We start from the raw sequence: 24,556 nt of genomic DNA, 5'->3' as shown, positions 1-24,556 counted from the left end.
TTGAGAAGATGTAAGTTTCACAAACTGTGCTCCCTAGCAAGGGGCGCTTGGAGGGTTCTCGTTCCAACCAAGACTCCCAACGTTTATCGATTCCAAGTTATCTTTCGTCGTTTTACACTGTAATGCAACCGCTATTTGCCAAAGGGGACCGTTTCACTTGTCTCTCCTTCGTAATTCCTATTCTAGCTTCTTTGTATTCTTATCACTAAGAACTGGTATTCGTTTAACACAACGATAAGTAATATTCCTCTTCTTATTCTTCTTTCAAATATTTCTCAATACACTTTTGAAATTTGACTTTTGTTTTTCTTTCGTCTTGCTTTTTAATTTTTTAATGTTGTGAATAATTTTTGTCGTTGGATGTGTGGCACGTTAGATTTTATTTAAATTTGGTGTTATCTGGTTCCACTTCGGATTTGATGAATGCCGTATATTCGGTTATGTTCTCACTGGATGAATCGTTTTTCCGACAACCGCACAATACCGCACTGTTTCACAACGTAACACAAACTGAACTCTCCCTCTGCCAGAGACACAGTTTATAACTAGCAAATACCACTTTGCCTTTCACAGCGTCGACTCACGCACACACTGAAAGGCAATGGAGCGAGCGAGAGAGCTAGCCAGCAGGTAGTTTCAGATAAATCTCTTTTGCTGAATAAACGAATTCAGCCATTTCTGGGAATACAGAATAAGAGAAGTAATCAGGTATTGTGATGAGAAACCCCACTAAACTTCCTCGAAAATATGTGTTGGATGTATGTGTGTGTGTTAATTTATAAGGTTGGCGACGTTAAGGTTAGGTAGAATTCTTTCCGACTTGTAGTGTGGCTTTATGTGTGTGTGTGTGTCGTATTCTGGTGATTGTGGTGTGGTATGGTGGTAGTGGGAAAGAGAGTGTGTATGTGTATTTTCTCGCAATGTAAGAGGGTATATGTGTGTGGTCTAAGATGCAGACTGGCAAACGCGTATAACAACGTTTCTGCTCGCAACAACACTAAGGATTCTTGAAGAAGATTGAGAATACTATTTCAGAATATTTTCAAAAATATAATCCGAAACTAATTCAGAATAGTTTTCAAAAGTACAGTAAAGATATACTATGTTACTATTCTGATGATTGTTTTGCCAAAGAATATACTTTATACTTCGAAATTTCAGCGATTGTAATCAATCCAACATTTTGGATCAAACTTATATGTAGATAATCATGACTTATATTGAATATATTACGTAACTATATGTTCAAGATAAGATATATGATCTTGACAATGTGGATCTATAAATGTTCGCTTTACAAAAGGAATTTGGGAGTGAGAAATAATTTTAACCTTTATAACCTCAATCATTTACATGCGAGATAGTCAAAACATTGACCTATTTTGAAAATATCCTATGAAGAGGAATTGTATCCTCTAATGAAATGCCGTCCTATGACATTATCGCAGAAAAATTCGGGATATATATAGGTATATATATGTACATGTATTGTGATGATTTCCATAGACCGACATATACTTTATGGGTTCTTCGACCAATATTTGCATTCCGTCTCACTATGGCAAAGATGAAGAATATCGGTCCACTCCTCCTGGTACATCCCACAAACAATGGTCAAAATTAATTTTGTAATATCATGAGAAACTTTGCACAACCTAAAATTTTAGCCATGCCTTTATAATGTTGGAAGATGGGACTTATCGGCCCACTTCTCCCCTTACAAGGGGTAAAAATTAAAAAAAAAAACTGTACATTTTATATGATGCGAAGAGAATATCCAATTTAACATATTTTATCTTTATCACGCGATCGGACTATGCGATTTAAAGCAAACTTTGCACAACCTAATATTAGAACCATGACAGTATAATGTTGAAAGATGAGACCCGTCGGTCCACCTCTTTCTGGTACATTCGACACAGCGTCAAACACAGCAAACCATAGGTTGTCCCAAACACTATTGTATTTCGGAAACATATTGGATTATAAAAGGTTTGAAAGAGAATTATGTATGATACAAAACTTTAAGCATTGACTACTACTTTAATAGTTTCCAACAAATTACTTGATATAGAGTGCAATGCTTAAGATGCGATATTTTAAAAAATAATCAAATTCGCCAGGAACTCATTACTTTTCAACACAATCGGCTAGTTCTGACTTCATGGAATGTACTCAATAATATCCAGTAGTAGTTCGGGTAGAATTAACAGAATTAAAAGTCATTAATGAATTTATAAAAATGTTCAGTATTGGATGGCGATTTTTGAGTTTAAATAAGAAAATTTGGAGAAATCGGTTAAGACTGAACGATGATAAAAACGCCGTCCGTAACGTATATCCGTACTTCAAGATGCTGAATATAAAATCTTAGTTATGTATACCAATCTATATACATATGTATGCATATGTTACGGCATTGAGGGATGTCCGTATACTTTCCTTTCATGTTTGTCACCGAAGATCGGGCCTGTTTATTTAAACGGCGCTGTGATCCAATCCTCTGATCTTTTTCAATGGTTAGAGTTTTGTTTTAATTCTCGAAATTAAAGGTTAGCAGTGATTCCAAGAAATGCTGAACACGCACAAAAATAAACCTTAAAGCAGCAACCAAAGAGCCGGCAATTTTGGGATCTGTACATACAAACATCATTGTACACACACAAACACATGTACGTACGCATCCGTCCATGGATCTCTCTCATACGAAAACCTACACAAACTCGAATACACCAACACACGGTCATATGGGCCAAAACAATTCCTACGGTAACAACAATAACCATACTCTGACAGAACTAAGTGCCAGAGATGGGAGTTCAATATCTAAAATAAGCCAAAAATATTCACTTCAACTGGAATGTGGCCGAGCACCCTCGTGCAATATTCACGTTTCTGAACATTTGATGTCTAACATTGATTAACTAAATGTTTTGTCTGGCACATAAAAAATAATTGATATATTATTTGCATTGGCATTCAGAAATGAGCAAATTGACATTTTAATTGCGCTTCTATCAGCGTTATCGAATATGAACGGATCAACTTGCCCAGGAGTAAAAGTTCCAGCTCTGGCTTATGCGTGTGTGCGGCATATTCCAGAAGATGCACACTGAGAGACAACGAAGGGGCTGTATTGAAACCTTGTTTGCGACGGCCAATGCCGTTCATTGGCGGGTGATGATATTTGAGCAAACCTTTTTCCCATTGCAAGGAATCGCTGCCCAGAGGAATTTGCTGTGTGCATGTGTTAGTGCAAATGGAAGACGAATATGGTGCAAGGCATTCATTTAGCCGACAAAATCACCGCGCACATTCACGGGCGTATTTTTAGATTTGCCCATGGCAGGGGTAGGCATTTGAGCCTTTCTACCTGTTTGTCAAACTATGCGCCTTCACAATAAAATGTACACATGCAACATTCCCTTTTTTCCTGGGAGGATTTATTTTCTGATAGTCCATAAAACTACCCTTAAAAGCAAAGACAATGGCTTTATTGTATTTGTTTTTAATCCCTATGCCTTTTGTCTGTCCTTTAAAGGCTCCGAGTCGACGGTCCGTTGGGATTTCTGTGCCAAAGTGTCTTTCGCTACCTGCGGACAAGCAGGTTTTTCTCTTTCTGTTAGAGATTTTAAAGATTCCTCTTCTTATTCCGTCTTAAGGGTGAACTGACTGTTTTCGAAGATATTTATCGTTTCCATGAAAGATCATAATCAATGGCTTTATTACATTGACGCTGTAATAACTATCGCCCGCGGTAAGGTTCAGTAAAACCATAACTGAAATGTTGATCATGGTGATCATAATCGATGCGTTTTCAGTTGGCTTTGTTTTCTTGTATGGTAATAGTGGTGGTGGTGGAGTTGCCACAATAGACTAGTGACACCACGTAGAATACACTTGCCTCTTCAGGTCCTCTTTTAGGACGGACGTTAATATCGAAGCTATACACAAATCATTGCAATGGGGTGCAATGATTATTTTTGACCCAACCGTTCGTAACTCCTCGAAATATTGGTACTGATTGTATCACTTCGTAATCGAACTTCTGGTCGCATTTATGGAAGGATCTTTATAAATTGTAGCAGGATTTCGACCACGGACGACAGAGTTTAACTAGAAAAGTATTGTCCGGATACAAACCAATTCGACCGGCAACACAACATGATGTGCCATGTAAAGATTTTTAATGTTTTGACATACGTTTATTGCATTTTATGCATATGTGGACACTTTATGGAAAAATTGACAGCCTGGCCGGGCTTGGCTGAATTGTCCAGCTTTCTTGGTGCCTGCTAAATTTAAATATAAAGCTAAAATTAAATTTGCCCAGCTAAATATATCGGTCTAAATTTAATTATTTGGATTTAACCTTTCACGAAGTCCGTGAAATAAAGTTCCGAATAGCTTCAGATACAATTCAATACATTTCACTCTTTAATTTGAGAATACCAGTTTTTCGAATTTTCAATTTATAATTACAATTTGGTTAATGCCTAACTCAATAATGTCTTTGAATTATTAAATTTGCCTTTAAAAGGGAATCGATTATAGGATCACTAACACAAATGCTGCACACAGTCAAAACGTTGGTTTATGTCGAATTTGCCCTTGTGGGTTCCTATCGACATAACGAATTATTCGTTTCGTTTAATTTTATGTCGAAATTTTCGAAATTGCCAATTGTCATGCTGCAGGACGCAGATATTCCAATATGTATATCACAATTAAGGGGACACCCCCCATTCTCGGGGTCAAAATTTTTGTTGATATAATTCGAATCTACACTGATTAAAGAATGTCTCTACAAAATTTCAAGTGAAAATCTCAAGAACTTTTGAAGATATAGCCGATTTATTGTGTCAGCTTCAAGTGGCGGCTGAAGGGCTTCTCAAACTTAAAACTCGTTTTTCTCTAAATTTTTTTTTGCGAATGGCGGGCACGATAACTCAAAAACTAATAATCCAATCGGTTCCAAATTTTGCAACGTTTCTCTGGGAATATATAGCTCTCGTATGAACTAGGGTAAAGCCAATCGGTGAAGATCTTCCTTATTTTTTAACTTGGTTTTTGGTAAAAAATCGGCGATTTTCCAAAAATATTTTTTCAAAGGTCCACCATTTTGTTAATTTTAGAGCGAAGTCAATAATCCTCATACGAGAGCCAGACATGTACTCTTTCTAACACCGTTGGAATTTTCGGATTCCGATGTTCCAGTGAGGAGTTATCATGCCCGCCATCAAAAATAAGGACTTTTCTTTAATTACAAAAAACAACAACAAAACAATAACAAAATTTTTTTGTAAATTATTTTTCTTCTCTTTTAAATCTTCAATTATATATGTGCAAAGTTACAAACCTTAACAAGCATTTGTATTCATTTACAAGCCCATTGAAAATCTTGAAAAATTAAAATCGAGAATGGGTGGGGTTCCCTTAAGCGATTTTAATTTCATTGTCCTTAGCTTGCGGATGCTTGTTGTCAAAGTCGAAGACAAGTAAGATTATGTCGTACCTGTGCCTCTGCTATTACACATTACAATAAACACCTTATCCCTTTGCCCTCGTTAAATGTAGGACATATATCATATATTTGTTTATTATATATGTACATAATTATTTATCATACATAATTATTGTTATTATTATTGCATATTGATCATTAAATTTTATTTACACTGCGTTTTGTTTTCTATTTCAATAAGACATTGGATATCCTTTGCATGGGCAACTCCACAAGTAGGTAGAGAAGCATTGCGGACAGTATTGCCAAAACTATGACGGCAAAGAAATCCGCTCCCGAACCAATTTCAGTGAAGCTTGTCGGCTCATTGCGCAAAGCAAACATAAAAACCACGATTATGGGCGCCAGCATGTAAATGCTGAAGCAAAATTTGTTCAGAAAGAGAAAAGGTCGAGAACTCAGCAGTCTATTTAGTATTCCTCCGTGTCCACGCGAACACTGGATGATAATGCCGCCGATAAAAAGCGCAAAAATTAACTTGCCCACCGACATGATTGAGGCCACTGCCCACGACGGTGTGGAACGCCAATAGCTCATAAAGTTGGTGGCAATGTAGATTATGAAAGTCAGAAGCCAAAACACTTGGGTTGCAATTGTCCTGAAGCGATTTGAAGGGCGATCGTGCAGCTCGCTAGCGACCTGCTCTGGTTCGCTGTGATGTGGATTTGTTTTCTGCAGCCAATGCATTACCCAACCCATTATTGCTCCTCCAAAGTAAGGCGGTATTCGCACCCAGGGCTTCACATACAATTGGTTGAGGGTACTGTAAATTACATCGATCCTGCAACGGATGTTAATGTTAGTTCAGAACGTGCATCTGCCACTAATTCTATTCTCATTTTCACTTACTCAAAAGATATCCCATTGCTGTAATTACTTATCCATCCGATGAGCACTGACCCCAGGGCAAAGCCCACGAATACGGCTTGTGTTACCTTCGGTTGCTTGGCGTAGACGTAAAGAAGTGCATTGAATAGAATAAAATATTGCATCTCACAAGCCAGATACCATGTCCATGAGCAGCAAATACGATCCATATCGATTAAGTTGTGTATGTATAACAGGTTGTACCACCAGGTGCTGTGAGAAAGTGTCAGACCGAATACATTGAACCAACAAGGACGAACTCAACCCATAGGTTAAACCTATCATGAAAGCAAACAGATCGATGGAGAATTTCGACCTTTCTGCTAACCGTTTCATTAAAAGAGTAAAGTGATTGACTCTGACTCACTGACTTAATGACTCATCAACGCCCAGACCAAACGTCTGAAGCTAGAATATTGAAATTTGGGGTGAGGATGTCCCTTAGTCCGAAGGTGTAAGATAAGGCTGGTTTTTTGGCAAATCGTACTAGAACGGCACGAAAAGTACTAACAAATTACTAAATACTGTACCATCTGTACTTGGCAAACCGGTAGAGGTAGTACTCTTAAATTTGAATTATATAAAAATATTACATTTGCATAAATCTAAAAACTTGACATTTAGAATGGGACTCAAGGTGGATAATAAGGAGGTGGTTGTGGAAGTGTGTACTCATATATATAGAAAGTTCCAAACAGTACTAAATTTGGAACAATTTGAATTTGGATGAACGGATGGAGCTAGGTTAATTAGCTCTTCTGATAATGCAGCATAACACAGTATGTTATGACATGTTTGAATTTCACACATTCTATAGTCGGAATTTCACATATGCTATAGTCGGTAATAAAAAAATGAACAGAATTATCTTACTTATGTAATCGGATGCTATTGCATTTGAATTGACCCGTATGACTCTGTACGAACAAACCCTGTTCTAAATTAGTGCACCAATTAATTATTCACAAAAGCAACCGGAAACTTACGTCTTACAATAGAGGCCACTATGATCGCCCAGTCGAAAGGGTGTGTACATATTCACCACATCGAAGACCATTGTGCTCAAGAGCAGTGTTATAACCATGACTGGAGTTAATCTGAAAGAAGTAGTTCGTTTTATCAGTATGGAATCAAATGGCATGCATGTGCACGATGTTGTCAGCACCTCATGTACCGCTGCAACAATGATTTCGAGAACATTTTCACATTTTCCCACCAAGAGCTCTCAGCTATCCTCTGTACTTTTTGGTTGTTTGATAGGAAATTAAAAACAAGGAGAAAGGAGCTACTCCGCAGGAAGAAAGGGGGAGAGAGATATCAATGGCGTACAATTGCAAACAAGTTGAAACGTATTTACATACATACCTCATTATGAAGAACACATCGACATAGAAGCAGGCCTGCATTATCGGCTGCAAAGCAAATCTTTCCAGCTTGGCAAATATGAACGGCGTATTCGACATGGCGAACAGCGAATAATAGTAGACGTGGAACACTGTGATCCACATACAGATGATGCTTCGCAACCCCGCCATCGATGTCAGAAACACCGAGTTACGATTTGAATTGTCTAGACTGGTAACGGTCGCAAAATTGTCTGAGATGAGAAAGCACATCAACATCTGTTCCCACATGGAGCTTTCAGTTTGCCTTTGAATGGAATCAGTAGCAGCAGCAGCACATTGTTGTCTTTGCTGTTGATAACTCCTCACTTCAACACCGAGCTTTACACTTTTTCGACACAGAGAATGCTGAAGCTGGAGTCGGTGCTTGGATTTTGTAACAATTTCCGCCAGAATTGGCAACGATATGGACATGATGAGTATTATGCTGGGCGAAAATGGAAATTTTAATGAAAACAAGTAAAAAGTGATTACGTTCGGACGGCCCGAACTCTTCATTAATTACTTCCGAAGTGACACAGCTAAAATACATTCCTCTCTTTAGTAGAGGGTACGAAAATGTAATCGTCACAATGTGATGCCACGAAACTTGGTGTCATGTACTTAAATTTTGCTGTTCTCCTGAACTCTGTCGTACAAAAACAAGGTAAAGCATAAAATTAAAGCGAATTGCTCCGAATAAAAACACAAACTGATAACATACAGTCAAATTCGGTTAAGGGAATTTGGAAAACGTTCATTTAGTAAATCTGATTGTCTTATGCAGAATTTTCAATTGAAAGGACTTCGGGTAACAACGTAATAATTAATTAAAATGGATTGAACATAAAAGGATTTAATGAATTTTGTCGCCGTTACAAACATTTATTTTTTCTCTTAAACGGTGTTCGTTCAGTCAAATATATCTTGAAATGTTTGTAAAATTGGCGAATTACATTCCGACCTAGTTGCCGTAATTTGGTGTAAAAATTACGTATTTTGAATTACATTTTAAAATGACTACATATTTCAAAATCAATTTACTGTTTTTCAACTCAGACCGTAAGGATTTTCGTCGAATGCACGCGTCAAAATGCCTTTCACTCGAACATGTAAACAAATTGTCAACTTACAGAAATATTATAACTGCAGTTTTCGTGAAGTATCTTAACCATGAAAAATGTGGAATTTTCACTTCGACAGCTCTCATTTCCAGACCGAACTGCTCTTGTGTTTCAAAGGCATGCCTTCCGAAATACTCATCGACATAATCATGTATCCTGGATGAGTTGCACGATTTAGGCAGACAGAGGCCCAAATGTATTAGACTCTGAGGAATCGAAAAAAAAGAAAAACAAACAATTGTCGCATATCGGTGCATTAGCATACTCACCTCAAAGGGTAGCTTCAGGTCGATGGTGTAGGGCGAAGTGTAATTCATGTACGCGACAATGAAATGCAATTCGAAAGGACTGCTCACGCTGAAAATAATTGGCTGAGAGTGAGCCAAACTTATGCTGTACGGCCGATTGAGATCTTCACACAAATCGGGTGAGCTGAACCAAAAGTAATTACCCCATGTAAAGGATTTAGGGGGGGCACCGAAATAATCTAGAGCTGTATAAAAAATACATCAATGCATCACCATTGGCATCAGATAGGTTGGATATACTGATGAAAGCAGTTAGTGCACACCCCGATATGCCATGGAAACAAGTCGATAAACGGACACACATATGCTTCACAATGTAATTGTTATAAATGAAAATAAATTGTATCCATAATGTATCGGACACATTCGCAATATATGCATTACATTGTATGTGGTTTCGTTTCCATCCCATACCAGAATATTTATGATATTATATTTAATCAGATTGTTTATTTTTTATTTTCCATTTAGATTTTAAAAAGATTGTTTCACTTTCTTTTAATCTTTGTATATTTTCTAAAAGTGTAATTAAATCAAAGATGCTTTGCCATATGATTTGTTTTCGAATTATACTTTTACAATGATTTACTCAGAATAAAACCATCCGCTTTTGTTTTAATTATCATCATCGCGCACACACTCACTCACACCTTTTAATGCCCAAACTTTATGATCGGTTGCAGCCTGAAGCAGCATTTCAAGTTCTTGGCCACATCGAGTGTTGTTTGTTTCGTGCATTGCACCTAAACTTGCAATGCCAACGAGGAAATTTCGTTTTGCCAATGCCAGTGGCTGCTGGTTGGAATTTACCACACGCTCCGATGCGGCCATTAAGCCGTCGCGACAAACAAACCGAAAGCACAAAGTGGCCAATAAAATGCTCAACAAGCGCATGATTCAGACAAGTGCTGAACAAACCCGCTGCTGTTCACAAGGCCAAGCGCGAAAATCAACTGAATCTTTGGAACACACCGCGCCACTTTCAATTCCATGGAAAGTGGAAAATTAAAATCGCTGCACACAAATTTTCCAATGAAATCTCGGCTGAAATTTGAGTATGTCGAATGGACGATAGAAAGGGTTTGAATGTAATGACGATAACCGTCGGATTGAACGGAAACTCTTCAATTTCCACAATACGATCGATGGTTGCGCGTCATAGTTTCATGTCCGATACTAGTTGCAGGTCCAATTTATATAACACGCGCCACTATTTAATGCCACCGATTAGAGCGCCGCTTGTGTTTAACGAACAAACAAAATACCACGTTAAAGAGAGCGTATAACAGAGTGGGTCGTATACTCATTTCCGTACATACGTGCAACTATTTTTGGATATCTACGAAGCAGATTGGTTTTATTGAACAACAAAACCGAACGGATATATGTTTTAATATTTCACTCTAAATTGTTGGTAGTGGGCTTAATATGGTCCATACTGCCAATTTTTTAATATTCCATTTTCAAAAAAATCGGCTTTTTGTTTTCGTTCTACATCAATGATTTTAGGTACACATATAGAAAAAATGGCCTGACTCCGAATCCGTTCGCGATGAAATTTTTGGTTGGTGCGCGCAAAAGTTATCGAGGTTTTAGGAACAAAATCTTAAAATTAAGCCGTTTATTATAGAGACTGAAAACGTTGATGTATGACTTTCTTCGTAAAATATGAATATGAATATATTATAATAACCGCGAAAAGAAATAATGTCATAATATTTATTTCTACAAATATGAATAAATCTTAAAATAAAACTATAATATGAAATATATGTTAATTTTAAATTGCGTCTAAATCACGTTATCCTCAAAATCATTTGATGCGCATGCGGTTTCAATGGAATACTGAAGATTATCTTCCAATCCATGATTATTTTGCGAAATTTCATTTGACGACTAAGATGTACTACACGTTGCATTGAAGTACCGTATTTCAATGCGGTCCATTGCGAACCATGGATGACCCAGTTCACACTATTTTTGAGATAAATTGGGTATCCCTCTCTTTCGCAACAGTTCAAAAGCCGTAACAGGTCATTTATTGCAGCGGCAATGATCCACAGAAAACGCAAATAATCACAAATCGATCGAGAACATAAATAAAGTGGTTCGACTCAACCTGTTTTTACCCATTTTTTTTAAATTAAAATATACACAGCTTCCACCCAAATATAATTTGGAGGTCAATATCATGAAAACTTTGCAATGACAGACCAATTAACCCAAAACTATTCACTTTTATTCATATACTTAAGTAATACCCGAGTTATTAAGAGGCGAAGCTCGGCTTCAGCTAGGTAAAAAAAAAATGTCTTAGTGCTATTCGTAATTACTGATTTTGTGTCTACCCAACTTGGTATCTTATCTTTTGAGGTAAAACAAATTTGAGCTCCATTCGATGGCATTTAAGCAGAGTACACACTAGCCAACATCAATGACTATGTTCGCTAACTTGACACGATTTCAATATTAATGTGGTTTTTATTACTATTTTCAAACCCAAAGGAAGAAAGGTTTTGTTATGGAACAACTGCATATGTGATGCTTGAGAACATTGTCATGAGACAAAGAAAAATCGATGATCATTATATACATACAAAACTTGCATTTCTTTGCTCTTTAAAACAAAACTTGCCAGTGGTGCTTCTGCATCGCTCGATTTGTTTGCAAAGACGAATAAGAAACTGTTCGGAGAGGTGTTTAATTTCAATCAGAATCTGAAAAGCGAGGTGCGTCGCTCAGTACTTCAAATGTAAAATAAGCGTTTCCAGCTAAATGCCACGAAGTGTACATTGTTGTAATTAAAAAAACAACATTACGACTGAGAATTGACCACACGGGTGTCAAATTGTCTGATAAGGGGGAGACATGTATTGTTATTTAGAAAATTTAGTTAATGAAATTTTGTGGAAATGCGTTACCATCCACCCTATTATTGGCGAACTCGAATTAGTACGGAATATCAAAAGGAGGAAGAATTTAATGTAAATTGTATTAAACATATGTATATAAGGTTCGGGTGCAATGGATGTATCGAAAATCGTACATTAAAACCCTGGTGCTAATGGGTATTCTTAATAGACAAAATGTCATTTATAGCTAATTATGGGGTATGTGTGTACTAAAAAAATTACTAGATTGCTATTTGCTAGATTACGTCGTTGATGCGAAACGGGATCCAAAATATCTACATTCACAACACCGGATGTTTGTGTAGTCTAGCCACAAATCAGGGGAGAATACACAACAATTTGTCTTTTTACGAAATCTATTATTTATCATCGCACTTATACAATTTTGGCATTTGGAGATATGCATTTATTTTGTATGGGATATTTTCATATTTTGCATTATGGTCTACCACTAATAGTTGATAGTTCTACGCTTTTGCGCGATTATTTAATGTTGTGGTGGTGGAAGAAATGTCCCTGGTTGCCTCTTTCTCACGGATCTAGCATTATCAGTTCGCATGCCTGATTATTCAGTGGCAAAACTGTCGTCAAATTACTCTACACAGCACTACACATGGTCGTACGTCAAACCATACTGAACGTATGTTCAATGAAAATGTCAGATGGCGATAGTAGCCCTCGTTGCATTTCTGGTATACACTCAACTATATATGGGCAATATTGCCAATTTTTAACATTGCTGAAGCCGAGTTTCACCCTTTTCGTGGTATTGACCTCCAAAGTTTATTTACGTGCAAGCTGTGTCTATATGTAAACTAGGTTTTTTATGTTTTTTTCTTGATTTGTGAATAAGACAATCGTACCACCTCCTTCGTTCCAAACTAAAAGTGCAAGCCGTATGTACAATTTTTCGACAATTTATCTGCATCTACCTATAAATGTTGCTCAGTTTTGACTGTTTATTGTTTTATTGAATTTTACTTCTAGTTTCAATGCACAATTAGAATTTTCAGAAAACTATTATTTGATTGTTGTACTCGTGAATCTGAGTAATCTGATATATATTATATTTTATGTAAGTAATATGCACACCTTCCCAGTAATATTCACCCAAAAGGGTAAACATTATGCGATCAAATTTCTAAAAAAAATCATTTTTCCGGCCAAGTTTTTATATTTGTCATTTGAGCGATATTGGTACCCGCGGACAGTAACTTTTTATGTTTCGGATAAAATAAAACACGAAATTTTGCATTATTTGTAATATCGCGGATTTAATTGCATTTTCTGTGGCGCAAGAAGAATTCGGTGATCGCTTTCTTTCGTTAAACATGTTTTTGCATTCCAACAATCACTTCATACATAAATAAAGTATTTATTTCCTACAAAAAAAAGTTATTATCAATTTCCGTAAAGTGTCACTCCAGTAAAAAACGCATTTTTTAACTTTTGACTTTTCTCAAAATTTCTCAAATGGCATAATAAGATGTTGGTTTTTATTCCACTTTATTTATTAATATACATATATATATATATATATATATATATTGGAACACAAACACTGTAAAAAACAATGGCGTTCAAAAATGCCAAGCTGCCCCAGTTTTGAACATATTTACTTCGCCCATTAAAACAGTAATAAAATATTTATATCAAACTTAAAGTATGTTCTATGCCATATATTCATTGTAAAGGTTACATATGTACCTATTAGTTAAAGTTTATAAAACAAAAATTATAAAGTAAAAAATGGACGCATTTAAGAGGAAAAAAGTGTCCAAAGGTGCCACCCCCTCTCTCCCCTGTATGTCATTTGTAACTTGAATTGTTTTAAAAGCCACAGTACGGTGATCAAAAAATTACATCAATCGAAACATCATATCAATGAACTCATTCCAACAAAGCCTTGATGGAACGTTGCCAATGCAGTACGCAGCTACACGTATACACACGTACGTTCATACGTTAAGGCATGTTGTCGGGCTAGATTATGCAATGCAACACATTCTTCCGGTTTGACGACAGATACTGGGCAAAACAAATCCGCCCTTTACAGATTGTTTTCCTACCAGCAAACCTGTACCTGTATGAACATGCACACATGCCCTTCTTGTGCGGGACATATGTATGGGAGGATGCTTTTTGCTTCCTCAAAACAGTTATTTCGACGAGCGGAGGTATGTACTTACAGTCTGATCTCGTAACCGAAAATCATCCTTGACTACACGAGTCAAGGAAATTCCCCAGAATCAATTTAATATCGAATATTGGGAATGCATGCTTCCTATTTAGTAGATTCCACGCCGAGCCAGCAATGTTCTGTTATTAGTGTTTAGATGTATTGGTATTTATTTAAATTAATTTATTTCATCAAGCGGTAAATACACTCAGGTTAGAGTTGCGATAACTACGTAGAGATACAATTTGTATACGGGTATGTGGCATGAGTTCTAATCCCTGATCAAGATTTGTATATTCGATAAAAAATAGAACCATAAAAATACATTAATTCGTATATAACTTATTCGATAGTTAGTGTTGGATGCTTGGTTTGTGTTAAATAAAAGTCCTCTAATGGGACCGCCTAGGCTACTAATGACTTAGTTCAATAACATGGTTAGACTTATGAGTAACGGAATGAAGGTGGATGAAAGATCACAATGCGTTGCAATGATTTGCGTAGACAACAATGTACACGGAATCAAGGTAACAAATTAGGAGCTTTTCGGCTTCGAACTGCTAATATCGGCAGTGGTGACAGTATTGTTGTTGCTGGTGCTAGTGTTGCTGCTACTGCCCTTAAGCAGTTGGGTTGACCAGTTGCAAAACGGAACTTCGAAGGCTACAGAAAATGCAACAGAGATCGCGTAAACTATAACAGTGAACCCGGTGCACAGAACACACTGCGGAATGGACAAACGAAAAAGGCACATTTAAGGAGGATATTCCATGACTTCAGGGCAGTACTACTTACCAGCATTAGGGGATCCGCGTCAGTGCTGCTGTTGGTGAATGAGAAAAACAGAGCAATCACAAACGGATTGAGCAAGTACATGGCGTACGATATCCTATTGAAATGCTGGAAAGGTTTCGCCTCCAGAAATCGCGACCACATCGTTCTGCGACCAGTGGCACTGCCAATTATCATCCAACTTATAGCCATGCTGAAGAGGATCCGTCCAACAACGAACAGGGTAATTGCCATGATGGTGGAAATATCCCGTTTGATTGTGGAGTACATGCACACGAAGAATATTGATATGGACAGGTGCCAACAGCTTTTCTCTTGCATTTCACTGAGATCCGCCGGCCGTAGTCTGTACTCCACGAAAGCCCACCCGGCTATGGCCCCGATAATGTACGGTAGAATGCGGACGAAGGGGCTGATGTAGATATCAGTGCCCGTGGCAAACATAGTATCGAACGATAACTGGAACTTGGTGCTCATTCCGATGCCATACGACCAGAGAATATTGCCGCCCAAGAAAGCCATGGTTACTGCCTTAACGAACCGCGGGTATCTGAAAAGAGATGTGGAAGTCAGCACATTGCAGGACGGATCACGTGCCAAACACTTACTTGGTGTAGATGAAGAGCAAAGCGGTAGCCAATAGGAAATATTGCATTTCACATGCGAGTGACCAAGTCCAGTTGACGCACATGTCGCGGTGCTCAAACAGGTTCTGGATGAAGAATATATTGCGCCACCAATAGTTGGCACAGTTTTCATCAAATTTGTCGTGTATGTCATAGACGGAAACCTTGCCAATGTAGGCAAAGAGCAAGTCCACAGCCGCCATTACCACCAAATACAGCGGGACTAGACTAAAATAGGGGAACGGTATTTCGGTTAGACGCTGGGAAGCTACACTGAGCTACAACTTACCGAAGATAGCGGTGGAATGTCATTTTGAGGAACTGCTTGGCATTCTGGTAAAAGGTGTTGTTGCGGATCGTTTCTACTTTTTTGGCATTCCTGAAGAAGTTATAGGTCTGCAGAAAACCACTGAAATAATGATGAAAAGAAAATAGTTACGGACATCTCTTAATGGAAGGTGACAACGAGCCCCGTCGCAGGAACGACTACACACCTTATGGTAAAGAATACATCGACCAACAATGCGGCAGAGCTAATGTATTGGAAGAATGTCTTCTCCGCGTAGGAGATCAGAAAAGCCTTGTTGTGAACGGTGAAATACATAAACCACAAAACGTGGAACACTAATATCCACACAGCGCAGACGGAGCGCAGTCCATTGATTATGGGAATCTCAGTCGGCTTGGTGTCCCTCACGCTAAACATCTTAGATAGATTCTCCTGCACGTCGAAGCACATGATGAAATTGCGCACTTTCGGAAAATTCCAAAGCGAAAGTAAATCTTCTTCATCAAGGCCGTGCGCCGTTGGAGTCGTCGGGCTATCCATATTATTGAGTGACTTCGTCTGGCTTTCCGTTTCGGTCTGAGATCGACTTCTGAGATAAGAGGCCATCAGCGCCATCGCCAAAATAAAAGCCACAAACACACTAAGAAGTTTGAAGCTTTCCCTTTCAAAGAAGTCCGGTGCAATTTTCAAATCTTTCATGTACACCAGCTCGGGCTGAATGTCGTAGATGTCGTTTTCAATGAAAAGGCCCTCTCTGATGTAATGAGCCATTAGATGCTGTATTTCCGGTGTGTCACAAGACGATGGCAGGCACAGGCCAACATGAATTATTTGTTCGGACATCAGCTTGATTTCCACTTGCCATGGCGAATTATGCCGCAAGTACACCACTCGGTAGTCCATGCTGAAGGGAGCGATGTCGTTGATTATACCCTGCTTCATAATTCGCGGATGGTTAGCCGACAACGTAATTCCCACAGGTTTCTGTACAGCCCCACATCCTTCTTTGCTGCCGAACCAATAGTTGTGGCCAAAGAGAAAACCCGACGGTTTGGTACCGGATGCATCCAAAGCTGTGAGAATAGACAAGTTGGCACACATATAGCTACACATGTACTGTACACATACTTACCCTTGATGGCCCAGGGCTCCTTTCGTAGTATCCCTCTGCGAATGCTCTTCAAATGTCGGTGGCAACTGGGGTTGACATTACTTTCGTTGGCTACCTTAACCAGGCCATAAATTATCGACGACCTTTCCAAATGATCCTCGAATCTGGGAGCTACAACATTGTAATCTATGACATCTTCTCCTGGTGCTGTCTGTTGGTGCATGACGTTGGAGGCACTTTCAAATGTGTCGTTTTTCGGGTCCGCATACGATTCCAATACGGAGCTGTTTTGGTTCAAGAGTAAGCTGACGTTCTGCCGATTATTTAGGGCATATGCTGAATAGCTTGTAAATAGCAATGTTGTCGCTGTGATCCACAATGGAACTGCACAAATCGTTCGTCTACCCATCCTTATGTTACTATCTAAGTTAATCTGCAATAAGGGACGAATAGTACAGGGGTTACTTCGACGTGCATAATATGTATGTGGTTGTCACGTGGTTAAAACATGACTATGACCGGTAAAAATGGTTTGATCAGTTATTTTTTTTTCAAACCCCTTAGAGAAAGAGAAATAGTGTGAAGATAGAAAACTATTATATCCAACGGGTTTTCTGTAAAAAAGAACGATTTTGAAGTAGCCACGTAATTAAGACATCGTCGAATTTTGAAAGAACAGCTTTGATAAAACCATTCATAGATAACATTAAAAAATCTGTAAAATCGACATATATCGGCAACAATTTGTGCAGTACACCTAACATTCGGAAAGCCACCCTTATTGTAGACAGTATGGGTCCGAATGTACCAGAAATTTCTGAAAATACTAGATATCAATAAATAATTCTTAAAATTATTAATATTTGAAATAAAAACTGAAAAGGTGGGAATTGACCTAAATGAACGATTTGATTTTGGAAGGCTTTATTGAAGAGGATCGGTATATTTTTGTACTATGTGGGGAAGATCGTAGTAGTACAAAGCATATTTTATCAAAAAAATATATATATATATATGGACCATATCAAATTATTTGTATTACGGAGGGAGCTGGAGTTTGACAATCCAAATTTGGACTGGGAATAATACACATATTGACATGTGTACTTAAACTTGTAGTTCGAAGTATTTAAGTCCAGGTTGAACTATGACCAGGTTATACTGACGTGCATTTGGCTAGATAGTGTTGTAGCTTTATATGTATGTTTGTAAATTAATAAATCCAATATTTGTTTTCATTTCGGTGATGAAGAAAACACAATTTACATTTATGCAGATGGCTGACTGGCCATTAACCGCAAACAACAAAACCCATTCAATCCCACCTTTAAATCAACTTGGAAATGTACCAAATGGAATTCGAACTCGATCTCATTTAAATTGACCTTGAATTTGCTGAAGAAAGATTCGAGCCGAACAGCGGCAGCACCAGCAACAGCATCACCTCGTTAATATTTACAGACCACACATAAACGCATACACAAAAAGATGCGGAGCAAACACTGTTTCGCACATTCGTTTGGTGAATTCGACTACCATTTGATCGGACCAACAAACGTCATTTCATTGGATCGCTGTAGGGCATCCATCGCAGCTGCGAAGAAGTCGTGAGCAAGCGTTTTTATTTCTTTCGCTGTCTTCGATGAAAACCGGTTAGTCACCCTTTAAAAGTATCTATAATGGGGGAGCAGATCTGGCCACTGTCAATATTACGACATCAAGCTGGAGCTGTTGACGATGATTGCTTCTTTCTTTCTTTCTTATATTTGGGCGAACAAGCTGTGCACCTCATAGACCAAATCGATTGCAGTATCTTGGCTCTTTGAGTATTTGATGTGGAAACCTTATTTGTGGACGCAACTGAAAGAGATGGCTTGTCTTCGTTTACGCGACGCTTCGTATTTGTAGGGAGCAGACTAGCTCTGCTGGTAATTAACATCGACCCAAATACGATCTCTATCACTTTAAGGCGATTAAAGCGTTGTTTTAATCGAATATTAAACTAACCACACTTCGGAAAAAATGGTGCCAGGCAACACGTAAAGGTCGACAGTGTATCATTGCTTCTCTGGGTCAAACATTGTTTTCTAATACTAACACCGACTTTTGCACCTCAGGGCCATCGAATGGATAAAAAACACCCTTTAAAATGTTTGCAAAGAAAACAAAACGTTTTACGTTTAAGGTGATGGGGCATTAACGTACTATTGCCAATTATGTGATGGTGCAATAACGAACCATTTTGCACAGAATTGTTCTGCTCTATTGCTAAACAAGATCTAAATTCTAGTAGAATGCAACGAGGGCAGAATTTCAGAGTCAATTTACACAATATATATATTCAATAACTTAATTTGGTAACGACTAACTAAGTATGGCTGAATTGGACATTACAAGAAGCCAATATTTTAGGGTCGTATGCCGCCCTTGCGATCTTAGAACCGGGCGAGTAACAACCCAAATGCTTTTAAATTCAAGCATTGGCCAATAGGCGAATGAATACAACTCCAAATTTGTATCAATTTCTTGCTCAACGATGTGTGTGTGTATTTTTTTCAGAAGATAAGCTATGTTATTACTACGCCAGGCTGGCAAATTTCCATTCCATGGCTTGGAGCATTAAATTAACTTCTTCCTTTTATGATTAATAAGGTCCAAATATATTAAGAGACCGTAGTTTGTTTACGTCTATTTGTCTCAACAACCAATTTGTTAGCTTTCTCCACAAAAAAGTGTTCAGCTCATCATGATGGTTTGTGGACATTAGGGTTGGTTACTTTTCGAATTGGTATATTTTTGATTTCGTTGGCAGGCTACTTTTCACAATGCCAGTCGTATATGCAAAACCCGTAATTATTTTGAGTTATCCAGTGACAAATTATTGCATAACTCAACAATTTTTGGATAATGCTGTCAATGCACACTCGTTGCAGGCAATTAATTAATCACTGCGGAAAAAAGCCACAGACTAATCTCGATGTTCACACACTCCCACCCCACCACCATTGGGTCTAGTCGCATTTCATTGTTTGTGCATATTTTTGTAAATTAGAAAACGACCGTACACAAACCGATTCGACGATTAAACTTGCGAACGCCAATTCCTCGAATAGAATTCCCCACGATTTAAGAGAATCTTTCACGTACGCCTAAGAACGATGTTGATAAATAACAACCGCCATCTATCTTCAAAACGAATGATCGATATTTCTGTTGTCAGGCAATCAATCGGTCTAATTTGTGGCGATGTATCGGAACAAGCAATACAGCGATCTTCATGTTGTCTTATAACATTAAGAACAAAAATGTCGTGGTAATTATAAATCAATTTCCAAACGTTCAGATGACAATGGACATCGGAGTATTAGCTACGTAATTGGAAATTCAATTCCAAGCATTGTCCTTGAAAGTTTTTTTCTTGGCTGGATTCCTTCACTATGAATGTTCGTTCAATTAACGATTTCTGGTATAACGAATGTGCAAAATATTTGCGTTTTTACACTGACTACCGCATATAACGAACGTTTTCCATGTTTGTATACTAGGCATAATGAATTATGCAAAAAATAATACGTTTACCTTGTAAAAATGCGAAATGTTGTTGTAATTATTGTTATATTAATTGCAGCTTACCAAACTTCACGCTTTTCACTTTAACGACAATATATCATTCGCTATTCCAAGCGTTGAATATAAACGGCGCCCAATTTATAAACCTAAATTTCTATACGCATCCATACATTTTTGTAGAATCAACTGTTTACGCTAATTTTATAATTGCAATTTGGCCCTCAAATAATAATGTATTGTATTTTTTCTTTAATTATATTTATTTATGTGAGCTTAAGTCAATAAGTACAACGAAAAACAATATTTGTCATTTGTTCTTTTAGCGAATTTTGGAAATGATATCTATTTTCACTTACGACCGTAAGTTCTAAATCAATATTCGATCTCATTCAAATCGGAGAAATGCACTATGTTTCGTTGAATAATACTGTATAAGTATCCAAATTCGGTTACATTCATATCATCAAGGGTAACGAATTTCACACCCAGCTCAAAATAAAACCAATAAAACCTTCAAAATATACTCTGAAGTATTTTTTTGTTTGTTCACATTTAGCAGCAACCATTCGTAATAAAAGAAAAAATAAACACAGATTTGGTAGGTTTTCAAGGTCACGAATCGCCATCGTGTTCACAAAGACTTGAGTCAATTTGCAAATGATACGTCACGTCACAAAATTGGCTTCAATTATTGGCTGAATTTATGTTTGGGGCTTTCATAAAATAGAACAGTCACTTAAACGGTCCACAACATTATAGAGACACCCTATTGTAACGCATAGTTTACAGAATTTCAAATCAGGGTCAAAAGTTGTTTATAAATCTTGAAATTGTTTTGCACGAAATCTATCTGACATTGAAAATCAATTACCCGATACCTTTGTATCTAACTATACATACGTATATGGGGTTTGTTTGTATATTAGGCGTATGTATATATGACCTAGGTATGGTCAGGGTTAAAATTGTTTAGCAATTTTACAAACCATAGGTAATAATTCCCATTCGTTCTACAACAATTGATGTTATTGAATGCCGGTAACACCGGTATTTTTTTCTCGAATTGAGGCTGCACCTTCAAACGAATTTGTGTCCATTGTTATAAATTGTATTGATATCTGTTTATACCGCCTACATTGAAAATACAAAAAAAAACATATTTCTAGGGTGTTCTATCAATGTGTCTGAGAAATACAAAAAATCGAACAAAGCAAGCTCTAATGCGAAGGACGGATTAACAAAAATGTTCTACATATAGTGGCATTAATTAAACAAATCGGATCCATAAAATATGATCACAAATTTCGTCCTATTTTTCAACTGAAGTTTATCCTCACATGTTAGGAAATCGTTAAAGGTTGTTGAACGTTTACTAGTATACTCTTGCAATGCATTTTGGAAAATGATTTGTTTTGATTGTCACCTGGTTGTTCCGAGCTTTGTTATTTTTTATATAGCTAGGCAATTGTTCTCCATCATTTGCCACATTCCCGTGTTCCAATGTATAAAGGCCTCATATGGGGATGACGACGATTACCGAAATTTCTATGTCTCAGCTGACGAACAATCAATCTTTAGTGTTATTACTTAAATTATTCCCCGGTTTTCCCCCATTTCAATCGATTTCGTTATTTGCTGCCCCTAAACGGAGATGGTTTGTTTGTTTGTTTGTCTTTTTCATTTCAATGTGACTGTTAAATAATACCAATACATACAAAAAAAAAAGCATGCATGTATGTTCATACATACAGCTATGGAATTGATATGGACATTTAAATGAGATATTACACTAATCACTTGTGGCCATCTATTTTCGCACGCTCCTTGTTGTTGTTGTTGTCGTTGTGGTGCTTTTAACTATGGTAGATTTTTGAGATTTAAATGTATCTACTTTACGAGTTTGCATCATAATGAGGGATGTGGACTGTGATGCTGCTACTGCTGCTGCTGCTGTGGCGAGTGAGAGACCCAATTTCATATTGATCGAAAATAAAGTGACTTGTTTGCTGGCAGCTAACACCAACCTAATTGATCTCAAATTTATATTTGAATGGGTTGCATGTTTGTGTGTGCTCATGGAGACCTTGACATTTTTCTGGCCCAATTCTGTGTGATAGATACCAAATGAATCGAACCATTTATCAAACTGGTGAATATAATTGTTGTCCACATATGCTAAGTCTGAAGGATGCAACAGTTCTTAAAACGCGGAATTTGTGCAATGGCATTCGCCCCACATTACAAACTATTTAGTATTCAAATTCGTGTTATTGTAAGCTACACCTCACACCACAGGCATTCGATTTCCAACGCTACACAAATACGATTATCCGAAGAAATCCATTTTTACCAGATAATTCCGAAAAGGGCACAAATTAAAAACAAAAAACATCGTAATGTATATTCTTACTCACTCAATATTTGTTTTTAAAAATTAAAAATTTAAGAAAATCTAACTGTTATCTAATTTTGTAATTTGTCTACATACTACGTCACGACGGTAGAAAATTGTATACCACCTTCACTTTCGAGTATTGCAATGTACTTTAATTATTTCAAGGACACTTTTACTTTATTCGGTCGTTGTGTTTTTACTTGATTTCGTTTTTTTTTTCTTTTGTTCGTTTGTTTTCAGCAAAATTTTGTTTTAAGATTAATTAAATTATGTCCGAATGTGGTCATTTGGTGCCGTTACGAGTACACGAAAACTTCGACAGTTTTGGGTGCTTGTTTATCAACTTTCGTGGGTTTCCTCTTTCTTTACGCATTTACACACCTTCAGGTTGTATTGAGCTAGTGATTGGAGGAGACTGCTTGTAGGGTTTGGTGGTCGTCGACGATAACTTGCTGACTGGGTTACTGACGCGTTGTTAGATTTTGTTTTGATTTTGGTGTCTGGCAAAGCACATGAATTTTTTTAAATATTCAAAATTACATTCGATTCCCGCGTATCATGCGCCTGCGCATATATTTCGATTTATTAACGATTTCGATACCGGCGAACTACTTCTTATCTCCACGACGTCTTTCGAGCAAATGTGCTTCATTGAACACAAGTGTAAAGTTTTTAACAAAATCAACAGCGGTCCATGGTCTGCAATCCGCCACACGACGCTCTGCTCACAACGCCCTGTCACTCTGAACTTAACAACGACATGTGAAATGGGCTGAGCGGCAGTCATCCACTCTCCGAAGAGAACATATTGATGTTTCGAACGAAGTAGACGTTCCTAATTTGCGGGCATCTGCCTAATGAGCTATAAATTGAAGCAGGCCCTTGGCCAAACCATTGTGGTGTGTAAGTGAGAGTCTTCCGCACCAGTCACCGTGCACCATCCGATGTAGAATCGCAGACGGTGAGTGTACTGACAAAACAACCGATGTGTATAACGGCCCAGAGGCAATTTAAGCAACGGATGAAATTCCACATCTTGCACTGCAAATTAAAGAATATAATAATATCGGTCTTTAGAGATTACCTATTAATCGTGTATGAAGTTTTTGATATTCTAATCGCTTGGGTATTTAATTTAACTGTTTGCAACAATAAACTGTTTGTAGACATAAAAATAAAGACAAAAATTCGAAAAATACGATAATATCGTCGATATACGATACCGTAACCTGACGATTTTTTCATAAAAAATTTTATCGAAAATGTTGGATAAAGTTGGTGTCTTAATTACGGATAATAAAAATTTTCGCGGAAAATTTTTTTATCCGTGAACAAAAAACATTGTTTTTTTTTGTTTTTCCATCCAATTTTCGCGGAAATCAATCAACAAAATCAAAAAAATAATCAATCAAAAAATCTTAATTTTGGAAAAAATTTTGATGAAAATTAATAGTATAACAGTTTTATAACAGTTTGT

The 24,556-nt window shown here is 37.4% G+C and overlaps 1 protein-coding gene across 1 annotated transcript; it reads right to left on the bottom strand.

The window, feature by feature from the left end:
* Positions 1–5,692: 5,692 nt before the first annotated feature.
* Positions 5,693–22,662, bottom strand: LOC133337009 (uncharacterized). Its single transcript, XM_061545274.1, has 12 exons — positions 22,504–22,662; positions 17,136–17,547; positions 16,209–17,076; positions 16,004–16,123; positions 15,697–15,942; positions 15,092–15,638; positions 14,848–15,020; positions 9,167–9,329; positions 8,907–9,103; positions 7,757–8,221; positions 7,378–7,488; positions 5,693–6,305 (listed from the first exon to the last, which is right to left on the bottom strand). The coding sequence occupies exons 1-12, from the start codon at positions 22,660–22,662 to the stop codon at positions 5,693–5,695; spliced, it is 4,074 nt and encodes a 1,357-aa protein (XP_061401258.1).
* Positions 22,663–24,556: the final 1,894 nt, after the last annotated feature.

The sequence above is a fragment of the Musca vetustissima genome, unplaced genomic scaffold, assembly GCF_032173495.1.
Source record: "Musca vetustissima isolate MV318-11 ecotype Yass unplaced genomic scaffold, APGP_CSIRO_Mvet_v1 utg6013, whole genome shotgun sequence".
Classification (NCBI taxonomy): Eukaryota; Metazoa; Arthropoda; class Insecta; order Diptera; family Muscidae; genus Musca; species Musca vetustissima.
This window is presented reverse-complemented; position numbering and strand designations above follow the sequence as displayed.

Bases quoted from the DNA above. Each gene is read 5' to 3' on its own strand.
- LOC133337009 (XM_061545274.1), bottom strand. From the start codon at position 22,662: ATGAAATTGGGTCTCTCACTCGCCACAGCAGCAGCAGCAGTAGCAGCA. The intron at 9,104-9,166 runs GTGAGTATGCTA...TCGATTCCTCAG, and splicing joins ACCTGAAGCTACCCTTTGAG to AGTCTAATACATTTGGGCCT. The intron at 6,306-7,377 runs GTAAGTTTCCGG...CATCCGTTGCAG, and splicing joins AGTGGCCTCTATTGTAAGAC to GATCGATGTAATTTACAGTA.